Here is a 20,865-nt window from a genome sequence, read left to right on the forward strand (position 1 = left end):
CTTGTTTTATAGTAAAACTTAGCCATTCAAGTATATCAAACATATTCAACTTTTTTTTTTAGATTTGAAGTATCATATGACTTTAAGCGATATCTATGTATTCTCATTACTATGATTTTAATCACAACGTTGATTTTCTTTGTTTTTTTTATAATAATTACCTGGATGGTTTCCTTGTTTTTATCATCCAACTTTGGTAGAGATAAATTATATGAACTCCTTCGAGAACCATTGAGTGTCATTTCAACTTTGACGTTTTGAGCTGCAAACATCTATCAATTTAATTATATTAGCATTTTAAAAATTTTTCTTACTAAGTTACTTTCTTTTTTTGTTGCCAGTCCTAATTATGCATGAAATACTTGCAACTTAAACTAAAGCAACCAAGATTAATTGATAAATGTAGAATTATTAATATTTTACCATTGACTATTTACTTTTTATTAATAAGATAAAATTTCTTAATATCTATGAAGATTGAATGACTGTACCTTTATCTACTTTACTGTTAAATAGTCTGTCCACGATTTTCTGAGTAACCTCCATAATGACATAGTAGATAACAAAGCCAACAACTACCCATACTGTATACTTTGGTGCTGTAGACTTTTGTAAGTCTACTCCAAAAATTATTGTTATAACTGTAAAAAAGATATTTCAATTACAATTACATTTCTTAATTATTCAGTTTCTGTCTAGATGTATTAGGAAGGCACGATGTCTTTTGTAATTCTACTCCAAAAACTATTGTTATAACTGTAAAAAGTAAAATGAATCTAAATTAAATTTAACGTGATGAATAAAAATTACTACAGATCAGCTAGCAAATATAACCAACACACATTAATAATAAGAACACTATCTGTTTATCTAAAGTCTTAAGTTTTCATCTTATTTTAAAATCATAATGTAGACAAACAACTTACTTGCTAGAATCTGGGCAACCATTCCGACTCCCCAATGAGCCCAGTTGAATATTGGGCGATTTTTATCTGTTGGACCTGGACGAAACAATGACATAATTGGCTGCAAAAAAAAAATCCACACAAATAACAGTTTATTATAATAAATAGCACTCCTTTATTTGAGAAGGGGATCAATTAAAACAGAAAAGATATTTGATGATTTGTGTGTTGACAATAGCTGAACAGTTACAGAACATAATAGCAATACGACGTAATTAACAGAAGAACAAGATAACAAGTGAAATTTTTAGCATACGGTCCTTAGAAGAATATTATTTATAAACTTCTGACTATCGATCTAAAACTTTTTAGACGAGTTATTTCCCATCCGATATATAACGATTATCCGTTAAATAAGAGAAAACGGCAACAAATATGCATTTCGTTTTAATTTTTCCTCGATATTTAGTTCTTCGTATAATTTTGGTAAACTATTTAAGTTTTTGTACTACAAAAATGCAGCTAGAATTTATCTGTAAACGACAAATGCTTTTTTATACAAAATAATTGAACTTTAGGATTGGCAATGCTTTATCACTAATTTGTTCCTTTATTGGTACGAGGCAAATCTCTTGCAGGGGTGGATTTCTATTGAAGAATAATCAAAAGCTAGCATTTTCCTCCAACTACATACTTGACATTAACTTCACGACAAAAGAGCTGATTTTATTTTAGCCTTGTGAACTTGCCTAATGTATGCAGTAACATTCCTCATATATATCTCCTATTTGATACGCTATGTAGGGTATTGTATTTTCTATCATAAATTTCATGATGGAAGTTTGCTTCTAATGAGGAATCTATTGAACCAATGGTTCTTAATGTTAAATTTTGAGTCATTTCTGCGAAAGTTTTACAGTCGTGATCATGATTTAGTTGACTGTTTCTATATACACTGTATTTTGTAATACAGATGCTCAGAGTTTACCACCAGGTTTCGTTAATAAATAACAATTAACAATTGACTTTCAGCCATTACAAGGTTAAATAAAGCGGAACAAGCTTTTTATAAAGAAGAAAACTTTATATTGTACCTACATTCAAAATGCACAATATGGTAACTATAATTCCTAATACTGGATGTGCTGGGAGATATTCTTTTCCTGGTCTTGCATACACCTGCAAAGATCAAACTATATTACGACATTTGTTTATGTCTTGCAGACGTGCAGAGACCTACAAATTATTAAAAAAAAAACACGTATAAAGTTCGCTTTCGTCCCTTCAATAGTCGAGTGACATTAACCATAAAATTTCAAACATGCGGCTAAATTATATACCATTCGAAAGCATATCATCTGTGAGTTCTTTTTTGTCCGGTCGTTAAATATTCGTACGGTGCAATTCCTTTTTTTCACGATGAAAGGTCAAGAACGGACAATTTCTTATTTCACTAGACGTCAGCATTTTTGCAAATTCTGTCTACTAAATACTAAAATCATGTGTGGAAATATGAAAAAAACTTTTAGAACAGCGACTGTTATACAATTGTCAAACGCACTATAAGATATCAATGACGTATTTTTAATATGTTTTCCAGAAATTCCAGTTAAAATGATAAATAATGAGTGAAAAACAAAATATTTGTCAGTGATTCAATTGTTAATCACCATAAAGCTAAATAACATATTTCATTTAGTGCTAAGGACGTTTTTTACATCATCAAATTACTGCAATCATATTTCATGCTAATTACACAGCCAATTATAACAAACAACACAGTTGCCCAAAATACCGCCATCTGCAAATAGATAGCTTTTAAGCTGTTAACGTTGTACTTTAAAAAAATTGTATATAGTCAATATTAGATTGAAGAAAGACATTTAGAAAATATGCAAAAATGTTTGCCAAAAATAACACCCGGGATTCGTGCTTTTGAAGGGGATTTAGGGAGCTTAAATTGATATTTCAATATGTAGTTTAACTGCCAGCCTGTTAAAAACTCTTCTTTCTTTTTTTGGTTTGTTTGTAATTTTGTGATTATCATTAAAAGAAATAAAGTACTTTATGTATAAATATTAAGCTAGCCCTCAAAAAATAAATACATAAATAGATAATTAAATAGTAAGTAGGTTGATTAATGAAAAGTTGAATTTCAAATATTTCTCTACTAACAAAATTAGAATTTGTTTTTCTTGGTTGCTTCAACAGCATCGTGCATTGACAAATGAAGGGGAAAATATTGTATTCTAGACACTGAAAATGTTCTGTGTGCCAGTCCGAGGTAGGAAACCTTGTCCAAATATGTAATTTTCTTGTATAAAATTTACATGTTGCAGTTACTTTTCGAAATTTTGGGTCCTTAATACTCTTCAACTTCCTACTTCTTTGGCCGTTTAACTTTTTTTATTCGAGCGTCACTATTGCGTCTTTTGAAGCCAAAACGCGCGTCTGGCGTACACAATTTCAGTCTGGTATCTATGATGAGTTTTTTTACGACCATTAGGTCGATTCCACTGCTGGTGGAGGTTCCTCCATGAGGGTATCACCAGCTCAGTAGTCCATACCTGCCATCCTCTGAAACTTTCAAAGAGGAAAATCTCCCCCTCAGCTATGACAACTGAGTGGGAGATTTTGCGCGAACGCAATACAATGCATTTTTCGAAATACTACAGATTTTCTACTTCAAGAATAGATAACCTTAGCTGTATTTGACGAAACCTTTCGGAAAGTGTGGCACTCAATGCTCCTCAACTTCGTGCTTTATTTGGCCTTTTTACAGTTTTTGATTCGACCGTCACAAGTGAGTCTTCGTAGACGAAACGTGCGTCTGGTGTAAAACATTGTAATCCTGAGGATTTATGAGTAGTTTATTTACATCAACTTACAGTCTATATCTTTTTTTTTTTTGAACATTCCAGCAATTCGCAACAATTATAGTTATAAAGTTATAATCAGACTTTCTAAACAGAAAAAAAATTTACATTTAGAATAAAAAGCTTTAACGAAATAAATTACTGTGTAGGTGTCACACCAACAATTTAACCAATCATCACCAAGAACGTTTTGTAAAAGTAGGCAACCTTAGCACTTTTCATATTGCTGCGTTAAGCCCTCTGTTGTTGACCTGGCAGCGATTACTTGGCGATTTTCATACTTTATTTTCTTACTAGAGAAGAACTAGGTTAATTCTATTAGCGGTATTTTTCTATCACAAAAGTCAGGTAAATAAATTGGTTGCCAAATTTAATTGGTTTGAAGTATTGTCTTTTTTCAAAACTACATTATAAAGAAAACCCATAAAACTTTATCCAAACAATAACATGAATAAGTAAAATCTTTTCTATTTTTTACATTCCAATGCTTTGCAAGCTATAATCTGTTCGTTTGGTTTTCTAATGGTGCGAAGATCTCATAACTGCAGTAAATTTCTGATATTAGTTGATATAAAACCCATACAAAATGGTATGTTTAAATGTGAGAAAAACAAGCTTTAAAATGAGATAACTTAAAAGCAGGCTTGTTATGGGGAATTCTAATTGCTTGCTATTAAGTCTATTTGAATGTGTTTATCATGAATCAAATCCCTTCATGTACAATCTCCATATGTGCACTTCAAACCTTCGGTCTTCACTCAAATTGACGTCGGAGGAATATTGATCATTACAAGTTTTTTTTTTATACTAATGGATGTACATATGAATTGAAAGAACAAACACAAATGAGTGTATGGACAAGATGATTCCTACATTTCCGATAAACAAACATATAACACCATGAATAAAGTGATAAAAGTCGGACAAACAAACAACAGTCATCAAAACACTACACCTAAATGTACGAACACTACATTAAACCGGTGGTGAATGAAGTTGCTCAGGAAGGGTAATCAATCTTCCACGCTATCAATTTTCTGTCATTATTGATAAAACAACTAATATGTTTTCCACTTTGGAAATAGAAAAAAAAACATCTTTTTACTGTATATACCTTATACTCCGTAAGCACTTTCATTTTTTTAAAATATGGAATATTTTGTTCTGATTTTGACGACAATCGATGTGTTATGTAAACAACGAAAAGCAAAATGATTCCTATTTTTAGGGCAACTGCAAAAGCTTCCTTAGAAGGCTGATTCCTGACCAATATGATACTGATTTCAGTTTAAAATGACAAAAAAAAAATCCTTTCACCTATAAACGATAAATTCGTTTAAATTTGACATACAAATATTGAAGAAATATTTTGCTTTGAATATTTTAAATTTATCATTTTTGAAGTATTTTTTAAGAATTGCATTTTTCTGCAAATATTGCGCAATTAATAGTTTAATGTGCATTTAATTTGGAATTATGGTATTCTGTTCTATTATGTCCATATGAATTTTAGAAAAAAAAATATCATAAACGAACCAGCAAAGAGCATTTTGTTTAATTCTTGTGATATTTTGGAATGTCCATTCTTGACCTTTGGCCTTGATTTTTACAAAAAATGCACCGTAAGAATGATTGACGGCAAAATAGAACGTACAGATAATAAGCTTTCGAATGATATATAATATAGCCGATGTGGGTGCATTAAAGTCGTTAACTAAGCGTCTTTTTGAAAAATGTCACTCGTCTACAACACATGTGTACTCAAATTTCCCAAAGGAATAATTTGTCATCTATGTCAGTTGTCGACTTTCTTGTACGCTAACAGTTTCAGAGTCAGATAGGCCAATTGGAACCTAACGAGAAATGTTTGATTCTCCGGTGTTCCCGATCAGACAATGCGATGTTTTACGATTTGGAAGTAAAGTAAAATATGGGATTTATTGAATGATATCACGTATTTGGGTATTTAAACATCGTTTGCCTGCGAATGTTTGGTATGGACGTTCCTTATGAATGGTAAATCCAGAAAAGCACTTCGGATAAACGAAATTTACAAAGAGTTATTTTCGTTTAAAGATCTTCTTACCAGGAACAAAATCCTTCGACATTGTTTGCAATATAAAATGGTGTAAATGATCTGATATACCTTTGATTTTTGTGTCTATGTATTGTCTAAAATGGATGTTGAGCAACCATTAACCTTAACTTAACTTAACAAACTGGAGAAAGTCATCAAGCATGAATGGTGTTATGATTACTTGTATGCAATTTGATATTGTATTGACTTTTGATATCTTTGTTTAGCTTAGACTTTCAATGGAAACATACAAAGCCAAAGGGTGATTGAAATAACTGTATCAAATTAATTTGATTGAAAAATGTGAATTTTGCTGTTATGCAAACCAGAATAAACACATAGGCTGAACATAGATATACACGAAACCCTGTGACAAATATGGCATGAGCATCAAATGGGCATAAATAATTTCATTTTTTGCTAAAATTGGTAAAAATCTTGCGTAAAATGGGTTGTACTTTAGCGCTAAAACGTTCAATGTTTTTCTCTCGCTTAAATGTCTAATCAATGCGCTAAAATGTCCTCCGTCGCTAGAAACTATACTAAATAATGAATATTGATTAAAACTAATCATTATTAAAATGGTGATAAAACAAATACCTCACTGTAACCGTCAACTGCAACAAAAATAGTTATAAAGGCTATAACCGTCAGTGTCATAGCTGTAACCATTAATGTCCTATGAATCTGAAATAGAACGAAACAATATAACAATTAGAATGCATTTGTATGTGTGTCCAAGACTTGCAGTTTTGTTAATTTGAAAAAAAATTCTCGTTACCGAATATTTTGAAGGCAATTATTTTATAGGTAGAAAACTAAAATTAATTATGAAATATATTGTGGATTTGAATGTGATACAATAATCAAAGTACTGAAGTACTGAACATCGGATGACCGCAGGTTCTTGTGTATGGTCAAAAGCACATGTCACAGAAACAGATCACATCTCTATACCTGAAACTGAGGTTAATTTACAGAGATTTTTTTTTCTGATACAAGTTCCTGCTTGGATGATGAATAAATGACAGGAAATTCAACCTCACCGTAATAACTATTATATTGTAGTGATACAAATCAGTATACCTTAGACTATTATACTAATATAATAATAGTTCAAGAGAATACACTGGTTTGTTGTTATATATTATATTAATATTACGGTTGCATGTATATATAATTTTCATCTATTTGTATATCATTCTATTCTACTATTATTATAGTGCAGAGCAAGTGCATGGTGGACACTCTTCTGTAAAAAAAATCAAAGCCTTAAAGGCTGTAAAAGCAATTGCTGCCATGTTAATGCTTTGTGGACTTTTATTTTTTATCCATATATATAAGAATTAAACCTGACAGGACAGGAGTGTTGACTAGTGAGAAGCAAGACGGTTTTAACTTTATATCAATAAAAGACTTTAGCAGGAAATCATTTTAAATATGTTTTATATTTCACAAGGAGACAACAAGTTTACCAGGCTAAAGTTGGGGTTAATTATACATGTGCTGAAACATATAACTAAAAAAAAAATCAATATGGATTGTCCCCTGGTAATGTTTGTAACTGGGCAATAATTTCCTTTATTGATTTAATTTTAACAATTTTAATAATTAATTTAAATTAACCATTCAGTTAAAACATTTCAACTTTCCAGACGCAAATGTTGAAAAACGGGCAAGAAATAAAATATCTTACAAGACATAAACATGTAAAAAACAAAAATATATTTCAGCTTACTAAAAATATTTTTATAATGTTACTTTGACATCATTTCTTAAAACTAAGTCCCAAACATAATTGCTCAGTTGATATGTGTCATCCTTATGCGATACGAGATAACTATAATTCTGATGCAATCCCGAAAAGGGGGGTCATCACAAACAAACATGACATTAAATTGTCATTATACGAACTAGAACAAACAGCTCTATGTTGCTTTGATATTTATCAATTTTCAGGAAACATGTGAAATAAATTTCAGGTCCATTTCATTATAGTGCCTAACAAGATTGTGTGAGGTAGACGAAATTGACCTTAAAACGATCGTATTGTCTTTTGATATCCAAAAATAGGCAGATCGGACATATAAGGACTTGATCTAATGACTACATAAATTTGGGATTTATTATTATTATAATATTCTAATGAAACTGAAAATTGTATTTTTTTGTTAGGATAAACAACAATTTTACCTGGCGTAGCCGTGCATAAAATGTTTTTCTGCGAAAAATGGCGTATTTAATGGAATAGAACGTTAATACAGTAAACTTTCTCTTTTTTCTCCGCAATAGGCTATCAAAAATAATTTATCTAATGTGTATGTGGAAAATTATGTGAAAAGATAAAAAGTGGCAATTGTTACCTTTCATACCTTAAGTTTCATTCATATGCCGCTATTATTGTTGTTGTTACCAATTATGTAAATCAATTGTATCTGATTTTATGCCCTTTATGGGCCCTGTAATTTGGAAAATACAAAAAAAAATCTATTCATTGATAAAACGTAATATGGACTGGTCCAGTGTCCAGTTTGCAGGTCATTTAATTTACTGTACACATTCATGCACGCTCTGATTTAATCGATATACTCGTACGAAAAAGCATGAACAGTTTGAAGGTAATCTAATAATAACTTAATCCAATCAAATTGCATAAGATTCAATAACAATGTCCAGTCCACATCATAATGAGTAATAGGGGTAAACTTGGTAGGGAGAAAATGACAGATATTTCAAGTTAATATTTATGCAATAACGAATTAAAATTTGTCAACCAAAAGTTTTGCTACAATTTCAAAAACATGTCGTTCTGTATGGGTATAGTTTTCGGATCTTTCATTAGCGTATTTAATGCTATAAAAAGTTTGGGCTTCAAAAGTTCACACAATTATTGACTTTATACAGAAAATTCGTCCTTGTAAAACATTTAATAGTTCACAAATGATACGCGATTTTAAAGTAAAATTATTTCTTAAAACACTGCAAAAAATTTCATTCATATTGATAAAGTGGTATCGTCATAAAGTGCGTTGAAATGAACAGTGGTATAGCAAACATCGAATTTCCTCACAAAATGTTATCACACACTATAGTAAGGGGAGTCAGTTAAGTTTGTTTATTTTTAGATTACAGGTAATCATTTGACATTACGTATACAACCTGTGTGACTTGTGTATTGATTTTGATTTTACGATAAATTCATGAATGAATGAACGATAATTTTAAGAATGAACATGAGCATCTGACCTCTTTTTTAAACACCAATTAAACATATAAAACCGTATTTAAAAGGAGATAATTCAGTCAAATTTTCAGTACTAAATCAACAACTGAAATGATTCCATTTTTTGATGAAACATCGTACGAACGGAAAACGGAATCGCAGGTATAAAAATGCACTTTTTTCCCTTGTAATGACCGCGGATCTATAATTTTTATAGATCGGTTGAAATCCCAAAACTAATTTGCATAATGGAAATTTAGGCGATAGCAATACATCGGAATGACCTGAAGGTCATCCTCTGTAAAAATTAACATTTTTAGATCTAAATGGGTTTCACATGAATATACTGATATCTATCTTCAACATAACTTACTATCGATATAAATAAAAATACGTCAGGAAACAGTAACCCAATAATACACAAGAAACAAAAGTCAGCTTTTTTTCTAAAAAGAGTATAATTAGATACTCCTCTGAATTTCAAACGGGTAATTTTTGTAAACATATTTTGATCTTTTCTAAAACTCACTGCTCAAAGCTTCATGCGTGTACTGTAAGATCTATGGGGACGGGGGGACACTTACTATGTTATGTGTGATAGGGATGAAAAGGTATTTTTTCCAACTTCATGATATTTGATAAGGTCGTGTTTCAGCTGCTTATCCCTATCACGAAAAGGTCGAAGTGCCCCTCCCCTCCCCGCGTGGACGATTTATTAAAACAAATTGCCGTTTTTTTTAACATTTTATTATATATTAACCAATTATAAATGCATAAAGGCAGCTAGGGAAAGGTACTAGGTTTTCGTAAAATTTTATTATCTATAAAAGAAAATGATTAAGAATAACACTCTTAATCAGAACTAATATTATATCGGAAGTAAAGCAATTAATTAACTTTCAGATGCAAATTAATTAATTTTGCTGAGAATGTCCTTCTATATAAAAATATAAAAAAAAACATGTAAAATCTTCGAAATTATGTCAAAATTGCATTCGACAGCAATGTATGGCACTTAGTCATGCTTTGATTTTACGTAAATATGTGAAATGTTTTTTTAAAATCAAAGTATATTATTTAGACTCTAATATTCAAATTCCAATAAAGTTGCAACAACGTTCCGATTTTTACTGCATCGTGCGGTATGTGACTGAAAGAAATACAGGCGAGAAAGTTTTCCTATCCTTTTAAAATTTATGGTTAAAAATGAATCAAATTACTTTGGATTCATTTGTTTCCGTGGGTACCAATTTTCATGGAAAAGGGCTTAACTCATCATATCGATAGACACTATAGACAAAATGTACAGATCTGAGAGAACTCGCAGTTACTGAAAGCTAGTTCAAAGCCAACAACAACTAATCAAAATAATAAGCCATCTAAGACTAATCTATCAATCAGTACATATCCAACATCCGATGGATTTAGTGTAAAGACGTCATTAACAATCAGAGAAAAACATGATCTTGTGCAATAGCCCACTATACAATACACAAAAAACTTAAGATTCTGAATATGTAAATATGTAATATAATAATCGATTTAGTTTTTGTAAGGGATTTTTTTTGGAAAAATATAATATACAAACCTGAAACCATATTTTCTGGTTAAACAATGACGATTTAGGCCATACAGGTTTGTAATACCTCGCGGCTATAATGGCAACTCCAGTACAAAATATCCAAGCAATGATCATCAGACATGCTGGAAAAATCAGTATAAGAGTTGTATGTTGAATAACATTTTAAAACACGCCTTTTAGGACTATAAACTTTAAATTTATGTTTTCTTGTTTAGTACGCTGATACCTTCCACTCTGAATACAAACTTTAATATATGTAAAACAAAACATAGATTCATAACCGAAACTTAACTTTAAAAATAAAGTAGTATAATCATAAAGCAATATCAAAAGGTCATCTATCATAAAGGTCTTGCATCTTTAACTTTATTTATACCCCAAAAAGGGAAAAATAGGAAAAAAATGAAAGAAAGTGTTCTCAACGCTCTGTTTTTTCCCCATGTATTGTTTATCATCCTGACCAAACGTGTAAACGGTCACCACTTTGAACAGCTGAGTCATTATCAATAAGTTATCAACTTTAAAAAACTATATCAAAGAAAACTTAATTTTAGAAAAGCATATTTCCTCAAAAAATATGAGTGCGAAAGATTATAACATGTACTGGAACCCCTGGGATAAAGTCATTAATTAATTTAATAGTGAATTATTATGTATAAATGTGCTTGAAATGTAATTTCCATTATCACTATATTATTTGATGAAAATGTTATACTTTGTCCATATATATATTGTATTCTGTTATATTATATCGTATTATTATTACTATTTTTGTTTACTCTTATTTGCTTGATTATGCCTATTTTTCTTGCTTGCTTTATTATGTGCCACTATAGATAATATATGTAAATGCCTGTCAATCCATGATGAAAAAAAAATAAATTACATGTATTAAAAAAAAAAAAAAGAAAAAAAAAAGTTATCAACTTTACAATATTGTCATGTGGAAATTGCGCTTATCTATTTTTCGCTCTCTCTTTTATCAAATCATACTATAGCTATAAATTAAAATGCACATTGATACATTGATATAGAGAAACTGTTAACACATGGTTAATATGATATAGCTCTTGCATTACCGTGAACTTTAACTAATGGGTGTTTAGCAGTGTCGCCTATAACGGCAAATGACTGAAAATCCACCTTTCCAGGCGTAACAACTGGGTTCTCAGTATGTATGGATACACGACTACCTGAAAATGAAATCAAATCTGAAATAAAAGCAAACATAGATCTTGCAATAAAGTGTTTATGGTAATGGATATAATTGAAATATTGTCAGGTTTGTGAATGGAATCGGTATATACTATCATTCAACTTCGAGTAATCGCAGTTGGAAAAATTTGTTTTTCCTAGAAAGTATTATGAAATAACTATATATTTGGAAAAAAAAACCCTGAAGATTAAACATTAAATTTCACTAATGCCTTGCATATAAAGTTTGCTTTGTTTTTTCAAAGAAATACATATTTACTATTTGAATTCTTCGTAAGAGAAGCCCAATAAGACAGCAAACTGGAAACTAACGGTTTCCAAAGTATATATGGTCAACTTATAACCTTCTTTGAGGCCCAGGACCAGGCCCAGGCCACATATTTGTTTGTATTTATAGAAACAATATAGCGATTAACAATCATTTCGAAACATAAGTATCCTTGTTATCATTCAATCCTATACTAAAAAATATATAAAACCAGAACAGTTAAATATTTTAAAATTAGGCACAGTTGAAGGGGTCATTTCGAAATATTCTGCCCTACCGTGCATCATAGATCATACAAAATGGTGTTGGATAGACTAGTTTTTCTTTGGTAAAATTTGAATCATATATGTCATCCTAATTCATACTTGATGAGATTATTGAAAGCTTTCAATACACATCGTATTTCGCATCCTTAACTGTTGATTGTTTCATAGAATGAATTCAAGTTTGTTTATTTTCCAATGCATCGAGCCTGTTTAAAAGATCAAATCATCTAAGAGCCAGTGTAATCTCTTTTCTCGACTTATGTGTCCGTTATATTTCCTTTCATCGTCAAAACTTTTTCAATTATCTCCCTGTCTGAAACCTCTTAAAATCACACAGAACACATTTATGCATATGGTTAATGGTAAGAGACTTCTCTGCTAATGTTTTACCGACGCCATCCTGATTTTGTTGACCGTTGTCTGTGTTGCTTGTGGCTACGTAAATGTTCCACTTGTCACAATCCACTCCTCAATGTTCTCGTCGAATCCACAAGACTAGCTACCACTTCCTATTTTTGACATGGTATTGTCAGTTCGTTTTCGACCTAATGGGTTTGACTGCTATTAACCCATTGGTAGCTTCCGACCCACTATTAGTCGTACGACGTACAACAAGTGAAATAAGCAAGAGAGGATTATATTTTCTCAATACAGATTGGCACTTAGTGTCAGTTAAAGGACTTTCATCTGAATTCATAGAATTTTTTCTATAAAGGATTTCTGTGATCTTCATGCAATTTGATTGTATAAATGCATGTTTTATCTATGTTTCAAAGAAGAGTTGCGGGAGGGAATAATACAAAAGATTAATTTGCAGTTATTTTCATGCAAATGATAGCCAGGTGCAAATTGAATAGGTTATATTCTATGTATAGTATAACCTGGTAAAGTATGGGAACCTGATATTCTATGTATCAGGTTCCCATACTTTACCAGGTTATACTATTATACATAGAATATCAGGTTCCCATACTTTACCAGGTTAAACTATACATAGAATATCAGGTTCCCATACTTTACCAGGTTATACTATACTATAGGTTATACCTGGTAAAGTATAGGAACCTGAAATTCTATTTTTCTCTCAATCTGATGTACTAGGGTAGTCGATCGAACAATTTTATCATCACATTTAGTTAAAAAAAACATTCAAAATAATTTTAATCAGTACCTGAAGAAGCTGGTCCCGTGCCAAACATAACATTAAAGTCGTTGTCTAAGTCCACAAACAAAGACCTAGAAGTTTGCCTTTTTTGTCTTGTTAGTCTTTTGTTCTTTCTAAAACTACATCTGAAAATTCCATCTTGAATCGTAACTATATGATTCGATAATCCCGCCATAGGCTACAAAATAATTCATCATTATGAATTTGGAAATATTGTTCATATACAAAAGACTTATACGATAAGATTTTCTTCCTAAGAAAAAATGTGTTAAACAGTATTTATATTCAATATTAAACATTAGAAGACAAATGTTCAATGCCAAAAAAACAATAACGGATGCAAATTTTATTTCATAACTTTAAAAGTATTTAAAATATAAGATAGTTACATTAGCGACTGGAACATTCCCTTTGCCATCGTTATAGCTCCTCAGGACATTTGTATTATTTCCAAAACTTATGCAGGTAACGACTTCATCATCACCCTGAAGAAAGAAGATTGTTATTATTATCTTTCAGGAAAATATCTTCACTTACTTTAATTATTTGTATACCTTTGTCAGTAATTTGATAATGCTTATACCATTGGTTTTATCCTTGTCCGTCCTGTCTTTTCCCGTCCTTTCTGTAGATACAGAGCTGATTATTTTCATGAGTACCCCCAGGGTGACTGGGGTATAGAAATAGGTCACTTTGGTTTCCTTCCGATCGGCAGTTAAACCCTTAAGGGCCAAAGTGGGGCGTCCGTTTGACTGTGCGGGATGTATAAATTCGTATCCACGTCCGGTCAGAACGGTGACGTTAAACCCGATGCCTCGTGTATAGAGGGTGTCACCCTCTCTGTATCGTAAGAATCCTTGCAACACCCTCTTTGGTGCCTGTTGCGATGCTAAATTTCTGGCCCTATCCAATAGATCCTCACTTTCCAGTAACATTTCAAATTTCTCGCTCATCATCCCGGTCGTCCCTCTATTGCAGGACCTGCCAACTGAATTTTTTGTTATTTTGATCTCGTCCTGAACATGCAAGACATATTTGCAACTGGACGTAAAGCAAACAACAATCAATCAATAATATTTGCATGAGTAAATGAATAATGAATAGGGATTATACAGATCGAATTTCTTTTTATTATTTCACTGTGCTATATTAATTCTTTTTGTTTCGACGCGCACTTGAAAAAAAGTATATGTTAATGCAAGTGCTTAATGGAAGGTAGTATATTGAGAAGACATAAACTGTTCGGATAAAATACTTGTGACATATTTATGGTCTTTGTATAGAAACAGCGCACCCTGTGTTGTTGTTTTTTCCAAATATTTGTTCAGCACGCTCAGCGGCTATTATTTTGTTTTATTTAAATTTTTGTTTAAAACAAAAAAAAAACAATTTTGTATTAACATCAAAAGCTGTCCATTTTCTGTCGCTTACCATAATAGTCTACTAGAGTGGGTGGCGCATATTCGCCTTGGACACATTTTCGCCGTTTTGCTATTTTTTCTGTAAAATTTGTGTGCCTTTACCCAATACTTGCCTAAAAAGATGGTAAAGGCTGTTTGTAATGTTACAACTGTTGATATTCCTCTTTACCCCATTTCCAAGGTTATTCGCACATATTGAGAAATACGCAGGTGTTTTTAAATGATTTTGGCAATTATGTAAGATTTATATGGCAATCATGCGCAGTCTTAAAGTATATATTTGTGAGAAAAATCGTATAGGAATGATCTCTCAAGCTAATTCATGTAATTGCAAACATTCGTTTTTATAATATACCAGGATAATGAGGATGGTCATATCATACATTGCGGCGAAAATGTGTCCCCCATGGTACACGAACATCTTGATTTCCTCTTGAGTTTGCGTTCGTTTTTAGAACAATAACCAATGTTTTGAAGATAATTTCTTTATCAAACATTTTTTTCATATAGTTAAATTTCTGAAACCTTCATAAAAAGTTCCAAATATTCGAATGTAGGTCGGATGTAAGTGGAAATGGACGAATTATGCGGCGAATATGGGTCTCGCACTCTACAGATAATCTGAAAACGTGAGAAATGAAACAGAACCATGAATGAGGATGACTAATATGATAATAAGTATTGAATATGATTTTTCTATGGCTGATCATATGCATTGTGTATATGGTTTCTTTTAAGCAAAGAAGATGCTTACTTTCAAGGAAAGAAGAAAACTGATAATCAAGCAATTGCATTTGTGAAGTTTAATCAAAGTACAAACTTTATAAGCAACTCAATTGATAGTCAAACCTAGACTAATTTCGGCCGAATTGTGAGTCATACCATTTTTAGGTCGCTCGAGAAGCCAATGGCAATCCATTTATTGTTTGTGTCTTGTAGTTTTGTTGACAGTTCAAAATCCACTGCATCCCCATTATCTCTCCAGGTTACAATATAGTTACAAGAGTTACCAGTACAATCTATAAAACATCCTTTCGTAGCTCCACACTCAGAATCAGTTGGAAGGGAACCACTTGGTACCTTGAAAATAACCAAATACCTTTAATAAATATACTTTGTTTATCTTTTACTCTACCGAAGACTTTTTTGTAAATAAGCATTTGTCATTTAGTTGTTTGATGTTATAAACCATCGGTCTGATTTATGCTAAAACATTAACCAATAAAATGACAGACAGCAACTTATGACAACCACTGAATGACAAGCTCCTGATTTTGAACAAGCACTTTAAGAATGTGTTTTGGTTAAACGTGTTTTTGAGAACTCAACCCCAACCGTAACCTGGAACAGTGATGTAATAGAACAACATGAGAACAAACACGAAAATTATTTGGAAAAATGTCTCCATTGATACGTTACGCTCGTGCATGTTCATGCTACAAGGCCGTGATAAGCTGAGGTATGATCCTTACACAAAAACTGCTTTAACAATGTTTTAGAAAGAACGATTGAGATCGACACTACATTAGTTTTGTTTTTCGGTCACCATCACGAATTGGTTGACCGATATGAAATATATGTGTCTCAATTCACTTGCGACATGTTTTCGCAGGCTTAAATCTTTAGATACCAATATGGTAGTCTAATCTGTAGTTTTCCGATTGTGACATTTGGACTGAGTGTGTATTCGCATGGCCGGTGATGCATGCATAATAGGAGACGATTACGCTGTCAACGCAACCAGTCTCTCTTCTTTTGGAGTTGATGCGATTCCCTCAGTTTTTATTTGTTACCTTGACATGTCTTCTTAATCGACTTATGATGCATGAACATCGGTAAACTACTACTGCCAATATTGATGATTGTGATATTGTACTCTTATTTAATTGTCTGTTATTTATGCTTATCTATTTCTGTTCAGTGTAATGTATGTTATGTCATAATGAAAAGTATGTACCAGCCAAGTAAACATCCAACAAAACCTTTTGACCTGACATTTAAAACTGTTCTCTGCCCTCAGTTTCAACTTATACTGAAATATGTGTCAATGGTCAAAAACTTTATAGTTACATATAATGAGGTCTTAGTAATATTTTATAATACATTAATTACTCTTGATCTCTTTCAGAACTTTCCATTTGACTCACGATATGTAAGCATTTAGTGCTCATATCAACATAACTCAAAGTCCTGTTCTATCCTATTGTAAGTAAACTCCTGGGTACATATTGTAGATTAGAGCCAGTTGTATCCAAGTGTGAGTGAAACATAAATCATAAGTGAAATTAGCTTGAAAATACACCAATCCAATTGGAACTATAGTTACAAATAAAAGAGGATGAAACAAAGGTTTCATAGGGCTCTGAGGAAGCTGAATAATGTGGATTTTGAATTTGTGGTGGATTGAATTTGTCAGATTATAACCCAAGACATTCTCGGAGATGAGTGAAATTTTGTATACAATCAGAGATAAAATTACATAAATGTTAAAAAATTATATGGTAACAAATGAGTGCCCCTACGAATTTGTAAAAGGGATACTTTCAATAATTTAGCCATTCATACAATCCTACCTGAAAGTTATCAAATATACTAAAAACACATTCATTGGGCAAACAAAAATTATACCGCTGAAAGTTATCAAATATACTAAAAACACATTCATTGGGCAAACAAAAATTATACCGAAACTACTTGGGAAAGCTTGCATATTAACTACCATTTCCTTATATTCTACCTAATCTATTTTGAGCAGCTTTTATAGAAGCTGGTGTTTCTTATATATTTGATGTTACTATCTGACGACAAAAGCCTAAATGTTTTATTAACTGATCTTTTATTTGTGTTTCAGTAACAAGAGGCCATTCAGTCAGGCTCTTGTTACACAACCCTAAAAGTCACCCAGTTTCCCCGGTGACACATATCCAGAACTAGTAGCCAAATTAATCAAAACAATGCAAAATAATTCATCATCAATAATATCAAATATTGACAGTAACATCATAACAATACAATAATCAATCAATAAATAAAGAGATACATAAATGAATAAATGTTTTCAGCATGCCATAAGATCAAAACTTCGTATCCTATGTATACAGATAAAAAATAAAACATGTGAAAGGACCACTGAAGGCAATAATAGTTGATACATTATTTTTTGCATTCTTTCAACTTTCAATCTTTTTTCTTTATTTTCAGAAAACATTTAGATAACACAGAGTAGGATATGTGCTTCGTCAAAACAAGACGTGTGTAATTAGGTTGTCCATTATTTGTTATTGTGACAAAATTGGATTAATTCTTCCAGTTTATCTTAATGTTTTAAATGAAGGAAACTTGTTAAAAAGGTGGAGAAGTTAAATATATTGAAATAGGAAGATGTGGTATGAGTGCCAATGAGACAACTCTGTCTAAATACGATTATATGAGAAGCTTTGGTTAAATATTCACTCTGGCAGATCTTACATTTACACATGTTGTTCTTTACCGAATATTACATATTGATATCCTTTAGGGGACACCATTTAAATAGCATTTTGGAAATACAAAAGTGGGGATGTCCATTCTTGTTTTGTTGTTATGTTATAATATATAGTTACCTGTGTTGTTATGTTATACTATATAGTTACATGTGTTGTTATGTTATAATATATAGTTACATGTGTTGTTGTTCCTATGTTATGATATATAGTTGCATGTGTTGTTGTTGTTATGTTATAATATAAAGTTACCTGTGTTGTTGTTGTTATGTTATAATATATAGTTACATGTGTTGTTGTTGCTATGATATGATATATAGTTACATGTGTTGTTGTTGTTATGTTATGATATATAGTTACATGTGTTGTTATGTTATAATATATAGTTACATGTGTTGTTGTTCCTATGTTATGATATATAGTTACATGTGTTGTTGTTGTTATGTTATGATATATAGTTACATGTGTTGTTATGTTATAATATATAGTTACATGTGTTGTTGTTGCTATGGTATGATATATAGTTACCTGTGTTGTTGTTGTTATGTTATGATATATAGTTACATGTGTTGTTATGTTATAATATATAGTTACATGTGTTGTTGTTCCTATGTTATGATATATAGTTACATGTGTTGTTGTTGTTATGTTATAATATAAAGTTACCTGTGTTGTTGTTGTTATGTTATAATATATAGTTACATGTGTTGTTGTTGCTATGTTATGATATATAGTTACCTGTGTTGTTGTTGTTATGTTATGATATATAGTTACATGTGTTGTTATGTTATAATATATAGTTACATGTGTTGTTGTTCCTATGTTATGATATATAGTTACATGTGTTGTTGTTGTTATGTTATAATATAAAGTTACCTGTGTTGTTGTTGTTATGTTATAATATATAGTTACATGTGTTGTTGTTGCTTTGTTATGATATATAGTTACCTGTGTTGTTGTTGTTATGTTATGATATATAGTTACATGTGTTGTTATGTTATAATATATAGTTACATGTGTTGTTGTTCCTATGTTATGATATATAGTTACATGTGTTGTTGTTGTTATGTTATAATATAAAGTTACTTGTGTTATTGTTGTTATGTTATGATATATAGTTACCTGTGTTGTTGTTCCTATGTTATAATATATAGTTACCTGTGTTGTTGTTCCTATTGTTGTTGATACATTTGTTGTTGGAGAAGGTGATACTGGTATTTCAGGAGTAACTACTTCTGTGGTAATATCCATCCAGAAGGATATCTCGACTTCCACAACTGTTGCTCTAAAAAATTATAAAAAATCATATGATTCAGTTTTACTTTGAAAATATGATCTGTTACTGTTGATTTATTCCTATCTTGTCAATACACATAATTTCAATGCAACTTCCTTAAGGACAAAATATGAAATGAAATATCCTATTCTTTTGCTGGAGGAATTAGATGCAAGTTGAAACAATTTTTAGATTTTCATTTATTTGTTGGGTATTTTTTTTAGTGATCTTTTGACAGAAAAAAGAGCTAACGTAGCATAAAATTCATTTCACAAGCAGGGGTTAAGCAAACAGGCAACGTTGACCTTAGATGTATTTGGCTATTATGTTTAGGTCCATTTTGGTCATATAGGCCTTAACTGTCTCGGTTCTTATACATTCCACCCTGGCTTTCAAATGTTCGGCTTTGAGCGTTCCTGTTGAATTAAAACCAGAAAAGCGCGTCGGACGCATGAAATTTATAAAGTGTATGTTTTCATTTTTAAAACTGATGTAATGGGCCGTCTTGAATGTACAGGCAGGTGATATCTTTTGTTTCCTGTAAAAGGCCTCACTGTTTTCTCGAGATGAGTAACAGCAGTTAAAGTGTTCTTTTGCTTTGTTTTTTTAAGTGTGCGCCGTGATATTGGTTCATGAATTGGTTCCTTTCCACTGCATTTGAACGTTTACAAAAACTGATTGAATCACAATTTCTTTTATATATGTTCAAAGTTTTTGACAACAATTTTGTTATATTTCTTAAAATTTAATATCAAATAATAAATACTTAAAAGTTTACACAAAACTTTAATTTTGATAGATAATGCCTGCTTTTACGATTTTTATCTTAAAATGATAAGAAAGAACATTTCAATTCGGAAGACATATACTAGTATTAAAACTGCACATTAATATTGTCTTTCAATGATAACAAATAGTTTTGGTTCTGAATGTCCTTAAATATTAAATTAAACAAATACACCAAAATTCCTATTGTTTGGCAGCAAACATATATTTGAATAATATTTTGAATTAGATTTTTGACAATACGTAAATTTTGAACTAGTACTTTTAGTAATGAAGGTCAGCTATGTTTCTATGACCCTTCTATATTCTATATTGACTCTGTG

General features: G+C 31.2%; 1 protein-coding gene across 1 annotated transcript; it reads right to left on the reverse strand.

Annotated features, from left to right (window-relative positions):
* Positions 1 to 468: 468 nt before the first annotated feature.
* On the reverse strand, positions 469 to 19,731 carry LOC127738233 (putative ferric-chelate reductase 1). The gene is made up of 8 exons (XM_052249412.1): positions 19,603 to 19,731; positions 16,009 to 16,078; positions 11,743 to 11,856; positions 10,670 to 10,785; positions 6,459 to 6,545; positions 2,004 to 2,084; positions 927 to 1,026; positions 469 to 641 (listed from the first exon to the last, which is right to left on the reverse strand). Exons 1-8 carry the CDS (start codon positions 19,729 to 19,731, stop codon positions 469 to 471), a joined length of 870 nt encoding a protein of 289 aa, XP_052105372.1.
* Positions 19,732 to 20,865: the final 1,134 nt, after the last annotated feature.

The sequence above is a fragment of the Mytilus californianus genome, unplaced genomic scaffold (genome assembly GCF_021869535.1).
Source record: "Mytilus californianus isolate M0D057914Y unplaced genomic scaffold, xbMytCali1.0.p SCAF_1, whole genome shotgun sequence".
Taxonomy (NCBI): Eukaryota; Metazoa; Mollusca; class Bivalvia; order Mytilida; family Mytilidae; genus Mytilus; species Mytilus californianus.